The 8,268-nt window shown below is 43.4% G+C and overlaps 1 protein-coding gene across 1 annotated transcript; it reads left to right on the top strand.

The window, feature by feature from the left end:
• Positions 1-3,733: 3,733 nt before the first annotated feature.
• LOC132464249 (uncharacterized) lies at positions 3,734-5,079 on the top strand. The gene is made up of 3 exons (XM_060060538.1): positions 3,734-3,922; positions 4,154-4,205; positions 4,500-5,079. The coding sequence occupies exons 1-3, from the start codon at positions 3,896-3,898 to the stop codon at positions 5,024-5,026; spliced, it is 606 nt and encodes a 201-aa protein (XP_059916521.1). The 5' UTR covers positions 3,734-3,895; the 3' UTR covers positions 5,027-5,079.
• Positions 5,080-8,268: the final 3,189 nt, after the last annotated feature.

Raw genomic sequence — 8,268 nt, 5'->3', positions numbered from 1 at the left:
ATCCTAGCCTGAAAAAAGGCAGAAAGAGTGTTTTCATGGTCTCTCTGGCTCAAAGTAAGAAAACCTCCAACTACCACAGTGCATTGCGCTCGCTGCCCCACCCACCTGTCCGGTCTCCCGTCCCCCTCATTCCCCCTCAGCAGTGGCGTAACTATCGGTAAGCAGGGTATGCGGGCGCGTACGGGCCCGGGCATGGGTGGATTACTGCAGGGGCACACCGGGCACATGCCCAGGGGCCCCCCTGAGCCGCCCCACAAGTTAGGCTACTAACAGTTACTAACTACCCCACAAGTTACTAACAGTGGGGCCCAGGGCCCCACAAGTTACTAACAGTGGGGTCCAGGGCCCCACAAGTTACTAACAGTGGGGCCCTGGACCCACAAGTTACTAACAGTGGGGTCCAGGGCCCCACAAGTTACTAACAGTGGGGCCCTGGACCCACAAGTTACTAACAGTGGGGCCCTGGACCCACAAGTTACTAACAGTGGGGCCCTGGACCCAGAAGTTACTAACGGTGGGGCCCTGTCGAAGCAATCAGCAGAGAAATACAAAAATTCAAGCGAAAACAGCAATAGTAGGCCTATTACTACTGAGTAAATAAATTAATAACAAGATCACTAGGGGGCACTATTTCAGTTTGTGAATTTGAGACCGGTCACGAACAAGTCACTGTCATTTAAACATGGAGCAACGGCGAACTCTAAGTGGAGCGTTGAAGCGAAAATTAAAAAAAGAAAAAGAAACAAGAGAAACTGCCGCCTTGCAAAATGTACCTCGTATTTCCCAATTTTTTTAAAAAACCATACAATCTACTGTAGAAGCTCAGGAGCCTGTTGCTACGGGAGATGAAGAGCAACGAGCTGGCAAAAATATTAACGTGCCGCTACCACCACCAGACATCATGGAGGATTTCGCATGGAACAGAGCCTGGAAAAAATGCATTTCATAGGTGAAATGCATTACTGTCAATTAATGTAAGGAACTGTTCGCATTGAGTTGCTTTAAGTCGTTTTTATTTGTGGTTGAAAGCGGTGCATTCGAAATTCGTTCAGATCGCCAAAAATTGCATCAATTATATATATTTTTCATCCTGTTTTGGTTAAATAAAGATGCATTTATTGGTAATAATTAATGTGAGGTTGCCTTTCCTGTGCTACAAATCCTGCTGAGTTGCAGGTATAGGCCAATGACTTATTATCGCCAATAAGTGTGTGTGTATTCTGGGTGCGTGTGTTTATGTTGGAAGGGGGGGGGGGGGCCTGTGGAGTCCACGTGCCCAGGGGCCCGATATGTCATAATCCGTCTATGGGCTCGGGCCAATCAGGGGCCCGCCCGTCGGTCTTCGAAATGTTCCACTTACGATACTCTCAATTGAGAATGCCCGTGCGCGTCACCTGGACGTGAAGGACTTAATTGACAACTTCGCTCAGAGGAAAGCCCGGAAAATGCAGCTATGATGTAAGTAAGCACATTTTTATCTATTTAAATGATCGGGTATTGCCTTTTAGTTTTTATTGTGTCTTTGGTCCTTTGGTGTGCAGTTCTTCCGTACCCCCCCCGTCAACAAGGCCCGCCTTGAACATCCTGCATACGGGCCCGTCGTTGCCTTGTTACGCCACTGCCCCTCAGTACGCGAGCTCCCGCCCCCTCTCATTCCTTATTGGTGGAAAAATTTGCCACCAAAAGTGTGTTGTAGTCCTCGGCCCTTCTAGCGGGACAAGAGGTTTCTCCCGAAATGACGTCAAACGCGTCATTTGACGTCATTTCGGGAGAAAATTAGATGAGAAAAAATGGGCCAAGGGGAGACTGGTTTAGACTGATATTTATTTATATATTTATTTATATTACAATAGCGATTTTATAATGATAGAACGCCGGTTCTAAATGGGTGTACTACATGGCTGCAGTGGTGAATTAAAAAAAATAAAAGAGAAAAAATGACAAATCTTTTTAATACAGGAACCATGAACTTTGAATTGCGAGATAAATAGCCCTTATTTTCATAAACAATCCAGAACCATGCAGTCAAACTAGTTTAACCATTTATTCTATATGAACACACATTAATGAGCATGGGACTGTGTAACTCATTATTTGTTATCCACAGTTTGGTAACCACAATAGGGAGGAGTGAGAACAGCGTAGCTCCCGCTCTGTACTGATACGGAGAGCATCACATAAATCAGGTAAAATGTACAGTCTAAAAACTATTCGTTTAAGCTCCTTACTTTACTTGTGCAAACAAAACTGCAGTCCAAAACCTATTTCTTTAAATCCCATAGTGTTTGAATTCCATTTAAAACCTTTGGTTCACTGGCTCATTCAATTTTGTTTTATTTTCACTGACATACACACGCTGCTTATCTATTCGTTTTCACACAATACTTCTAGTCACTCTTAAGCCAACGGCAGCCACATATTGTCACATTACTAGTGTAACACTGTCTCTATCCTCATCCTGCCTCTCTCCTTACACCTCACTATCTACCTCCCCCTCATACCTCTCTCGCTGTCGCTCTCTCTCTCTCTCTACCCCGCCCCGTCTAACTACTCTGGTGTGTAGTTAGAAGAACCTTTTCAATACATGTTGGTTGTTGAAGCTTTTTTTTTTTTGCTGTGACAAAGGTGCACTGGGTGCACTCACACTAGGCCATCTGGCCGTGGCCGTGGCCGTTTTAGCACCTAACCGTGCTCAAATCTGCCAGTGTGAGTGTGGCCAGTCTGGCCAGGCAGGGCCAATTTGGCCACTTGGGAGAGGTGAGCTGCTACGGCACGGGCCGCTACGGTACAGATGCTAATGAGCCGACACGCGCACACGCACGGCTACGCAACCTGAGCTGGATGACGTATAGCCAATGCAACGACCACGGACATAATAAAGGCGACGAGCCTTCTTTCCCATTAAACAGTAAACATCGCGTCAATCGGTTCAACTGTTGGTGTGTTCTCTGTGTTGTTATCCATTGTTGTTAAAACTCTGACTGGCGGCAGACTTTATTATGGTCCATGCAGCGGACGCTTGGTGATGACGTGTTACGACATGATGACGTATGTACAAGAGCCTTCCGTGGCCAGGCCACAGCTGCGACGGCCAGATGGCCTAGTATGAGTGCAGGCCAGAGAACAATGGGGCCATTTGAGCACGGTTAGGTGTGAAAACGGCCAGATGGCCTAGTGTGATCTGGCCATCTGACATTGTTAAGAATTGGGCCATCCAGCACTATACGGCAGTTTTTTTTTTATCTCATCAGGGAATTCCCAACAAGAAGGCGTTTGAGATGAACAGGAAGATCAACCACCTTCCTGTTCAACTGAAATGCCTTCTTATTCAACTGAAATGCCTTCCTCTTCAAACGCCTTCCATTTTCACTGAAATCCTCACACGCATATGAGTGAAAACATTCACATACATGTCTGAGGTTTTCAGTATAGCGTGTGAATGGCTTCATATGCTATGTGTATGTGAGAGAGAATTTTTCAGCTGTGTATATGAGCACATTTTACTAGTATGTGTGAAAGCATTTCAGATGTAAAAGTTTCCACTAGTTGTAACAAGAGCTTTTCAGTTGTTTGAGGGAAGCTGTTTCAGTTGTGTGTGTAAAAGCTTTCAATTGTTTATGTGTGAGGTTTTCAGTATAGTATGTGAATGGTTTCATATGTCTCTCTCTCTCTCTCTCTCTCTCTCTCTCTCTCTCTCTCTCTCTCTCTCTCTCTCTCTCTCTCTCTCTCTCCCCGCCCCGTCTAACTACTCTGGTGTGTAGTTAGTAGAACCTTTTCACTACATGTTGGTTGTTGAAGCAATTTCTTTTTGCTGTCACAAGGACTCACTGACATTGTTGAGAATTGGGCCAACCAGCAATATACGGCAGTTTTTTCTTATCTCATCAGGGAATTCATGCCCATTTCGGATATGCAGTCCATGGTAATGTATATACCTATATTTTAAGCAGGAAAATACTTTAATTGTTATTTTATCTCAGTTGTTTACCCACTTTTTAAAGCTGAACTGACATTGCTGAATAATTTTCATCTATGATTTAGATTACACATTTGGATTGTTATTAGGTACAATGTAATAACGTCTATTGGTTATGTTCGCACTCTAACCGGATGTCATAATGACCTGCGATGGCCTCTTTCTCGCCCTTTCCAGACGTCTATTCGTAGAACTTTAGTCTTCTTTGACCTGGAGACCATGGAATTGGGTAGGCCTACACAGACACATTTTCATCACTTCATCAGTATTGTGATTTTACATGTCCTGTCCCTCTGTATGCATTAGAGGTCATCACTGCATGCTCTTCAATACGTCTCCCAGAGCTCCACATTTCACAGCCAACTCCCAGTGATAACATGCTAAACCGCTTGCTGTTTAATTTTAGAGTTATTGTATGTGTTTCAAAAATGTTTTCTACTCTTTAACGCAGACTTGAGCACTCATTCACGCACGCACACACACACGCACGCTCGCTTGGTAACTCACACCCCTCCCCTCTCAGAACCCAGCATGGGTGATATCATCCAGCTGGCGGCCGTCAGCGGAGATCACACCTTCAACGTGTACATGATGCCCGAGGTCGCCATCGACAAACGGACCACGGCGGTCACAGGCTTCCAGGTCATGTATGGCAAACTCTACCAGGACAATATGTCAGTATCTCAGAAGACCTTCACCTTGCACCAGGCCCTGACCTCCTTCATCGCCTTCCTGCGGTCCTTAAAGCAGCCCGTGCTGCTGGCTGCGCACAACGCCAAATACATTCACAGACGTAAACTGGAAAAAGAGCTATACAGGTGTGCCCTCACTGATCAGTTCAAGCAGCTGGGCCCCAGATTTTTGGACACCTGTCTACTCAGTAAGGCGCTCTTTCCGGGGTTAGGCAGCTATAAACAAAATAATCTGTCGTACCCCTTCCTGGGAAAAATCGACATTGCCCACAATGCATTTAAGAATGCTAGGGCTCTGCAGGAGCTGTACGGTTATTGGAATCCCGACGAAGAGTCTGTCATTCTATGTTCATTCTAGCAGCCGCTAGATCTATTTGGTGTTGTTGTTTAATAAACTAAGCTCAAAATCAACCAATCTTTGTTAATTGTCTCATTGAAGGTCAATGTATGGCCCTATGCCATTGGTTAGTCTACCTGACCTCCCCATACCTTTAAGCCTACCAGTAGTGGACAGCACTATTTACTGTGGAGTTAAGAATAATAAAAAGTGAATATTCTTTTTGCAAATGATGATAGACAGACTAATAATGCCACCTCATTGTGTTTTTCAATTAAGAAATGTCTAAGATTATTTCATAATAAATGTGGCAAAGAAAATAGAAAGTTTTTCACTCAGGTGTGTGAGGATTTCAGTGAAAATGGAAGGCGTTTGAAGAGGAAGGCATTTCAGTTGAACAGGAAGGCATTTCAGTTGAATAAGAAGGCGTTTTGGTTGAACAGGAAGACGTTTCAGTTGAACAGGAAGATCAACCTTCTTCCTGTTCAACTGAAATTTTTTCTTATTCAACTGAAATGCCTTCCTCTTCAAACGCCTTCCATTTTCACTGAAATCCTCACACACTTATGAGTGAAAATTGAGCGTAATCAAATAACACCGCTGATGGCCGCCAGCTGGATGATATCACATCGCTTGGTGTCTGAGAGGGGAGGGGAGGGGTGTGAGTGAGCGAGCGTGCAAAAACTCTGCCGTTCAAAACTTATTTCTTTAAATCCCATAGTGTTGGAATTTCATTAAAAACCGGTGGTTCACTGACTCATTCAATTTTGTTTTAATTTCCCTGACACACACACGCTGCTTATCTATTAGTTTTCGCACAGATTTACAGTCACCTCACTATCTACTTCCTTCTAACCCTCTCTCTCTCTCTCTCTCTCTCTCTCTCTCTCTCTCTCTCTCTCTCTCTCTCTCTCTCTCTCTCTCTCTCTCTCTCTCTAAGGAAATATTATTTTATTTGAATATATCTTCACGGTTAAAAAAAACGCCTAAGGGGAAAGCTTTCTGCAAGCAGCTAAGGCAGACTGGAGATCGGCCTCTGTGGTTTTGGTGATTTCGATCCAACCTACGCAGTCTCACTCCGAGTTTGTGAAAAATCTGCGGCTTTTGGCGTTAACTGCTGACGCAAAGGGTGTCCTTGTGCATCTTCAAACGACACAGGGGGGTTTCAACTCATTACAATGTAATCCCTCCACGGCCAATCCGCTACTACCCTAACCCTTACCCTAACCCAGTGGTTCTCAACCTTTTTTGAGGCACCCTCATCCTCTGGCAATAAAAAAAAACAAAAAAACTAACAACCTCACTCGTGTTATATTGTTTAAAGGTGTCATTGCATACTTTTTCATTGATTTTGCAGCGGTCACTAATAGCAATGAATGCCCTCTGAGTAAGAGAGAGAGAGAGAGAGAGAGAGAGAGAGAGAGAGAGAGAGAGAGAGAGAGAGAGAGAGAGAGAGAGAGAGAGAGAGAGAGAGAGAGAGAGAGAGAGAGAGAGAGAGAGAGAGAGAGAGAGAGAGAGAGGGGGGGCCCGGGCACCGTGACCTTTGGTACCGCGACGTGGACTCCCAAGTCATTCATTGACGGGACACCATTCATTCATTGACGGGACACCTCCCGCCATGCCCCGTCAATGAATGAATGGCCCTGGAACCGCGGGCACCGTGACAGCGGCCCAGGCAACACGGGCACCGCAGCCCGGGAACCACGGGCACCGCGGCCCGGGCAACGCGGGCACCGCGAAAACAGATTGCGCGCAGAGGCCTAATTAGGCCTATATATTTGTATTTGAAATGCAATGTTCTTTTCGTGGAGACTACGCTCAGAGATGCTGGAACTGAACAACAGCAAGAGAAAGGAGGAACACAGGCTATGAAACAATTTTTTTTATGATTGTGTTGTGTTGGTTATTGAACTGTTAACTCGCGAATTTTGGTTAAGTTAATCAGCGTTACATTAGAGATCATGACGATAGCTGATGTAGCTATACATGACATAATTACAATATGGGTTTAACTTCTTTTTTTTTTTATAATTTTTTCATGCAACATGATTTTTCATTGAATTATTGACATCCATCCATCCCTTTTCATGATATTTATCATATTATAATTTCATTTTATTTAGAACATTGTCTGTGTAGGCTGACGTAGGCTATGACGCAAAACGCAGAATTGTCCATAGCTGAATATGGTACTATGCTGATTTTACATATTGCATGTTGGTGTTCAACATCTGTTGTAGTGAACATTCTAAAACTGGTGTAAAATGTTGCTGCCATATTAATAGACACTTTGAATGTTATCGTTTTGATTCTGGAATCCCGCACGTAAACTGGTTGGCAAAAAAAGAGCAAAGACGGACGGTTCACTTGACGGAGAAACCGTCACTTTCCTCATATCAGACAACTCGTAACTCTGGATGAAAGTGAAGGCTTTCTTTTATTGTAACTTTCCTTTGTAAACCTTTAGAAATAACCTCCTGAATCCTTGTTATAACGCTGTGTTTAATCCTGGACCGCAGCCCTTATGGGTTTTTCATGACGACAGATAGGAAACGACAGTGTTACCCTTTACGTTTCATTTGATAAAAACGACAGTGTAACCCCTTATGTTTTTTTCCCATGATGACTGATGAAAAACAACAGTGTTACCCCTTATATTTACTTTGACAAGGACAATTTATGTTGTCCTTGTCCCTTTATATTTTGTCCCCCCCTTATATTTTTTTTCATGACGACCAATAAAAAACGACAGTGTTACCCCTTATGTTTTTTCTCATGACGACCAATAAAAAACAACAGTGTTACCCCTTATGTTTTTTTTCATGACGACCAATAAAAAACAACAGTGTTACCCCTTATGTTTTTTTTCATGACAACCAAAGAAAAACAACAGTGTGACCCCCTATGTTTATTTGATGAATATCGACAGTGTTACCCCTTATATTTATTTCATGACGACCAATAAAAAACAACAGTGTTACCCCTTATGTTTTTATTCATGACGACCAATAAAAAACAACAGTGTTACCCCTTATGTTTTTTTTCATGACGACCAATAAAAAACAACAGTGTTACCCCTTATGTATTTTCAATGACGACCAATAAAAAACGACAGTTTCACCCCTCATGTTTCATTTGATAAAAACGACAGTGTTACCCCCTATGTTTTAATTGATAAATATCGACAGTGTTACCCCTTATATTTTTTTTCATGACGACCAATAAAAAACGACAGTGTTACCCCTTATGTTTTTTTTCATGAC

The sequence above is a fragment of the Gadus macrocephalus genome, chromosome 9, assembly GCF_031168955.1.
Source record: "Gadus macrocephalus chromosome 9, ASM3116895v1".
Lineage (NCBI taxonomy): Eukaryota > Metazoa > Chordata > Actinopteri > Gadiformes > Gadidae > Gadus > Gadus macrocephalus.
The sequence above is the reverse complement of the archived record's forward strand: the minus strand, read 5'-3'. Positions and strand labels throughout refer to the sequence as shown.

Excerpts from the sequence above, each read along its gene's own strand:
- LOC132464249 (XM_060060538.1), top strand. The coding sequence starts at position 3,896 with ATGCCCATTTCGGATATGCAGTCCATG. Across the intron at positions 3,923-4,153 it reads TTTCGGATATGCAGTCCATG|ACGTCTATTCGTAGAACTTT; the intron begins GTAATGTATATA and ends CGCCCTTTCCAG. Across the intron at positions 4,206-4,499 it reads CCTGGAGACCATGGAATTGG|AACCCAGCATGGGTGATATC; the intron begins GTAGGCCTACAC and ends CTCCCCTCTCAG.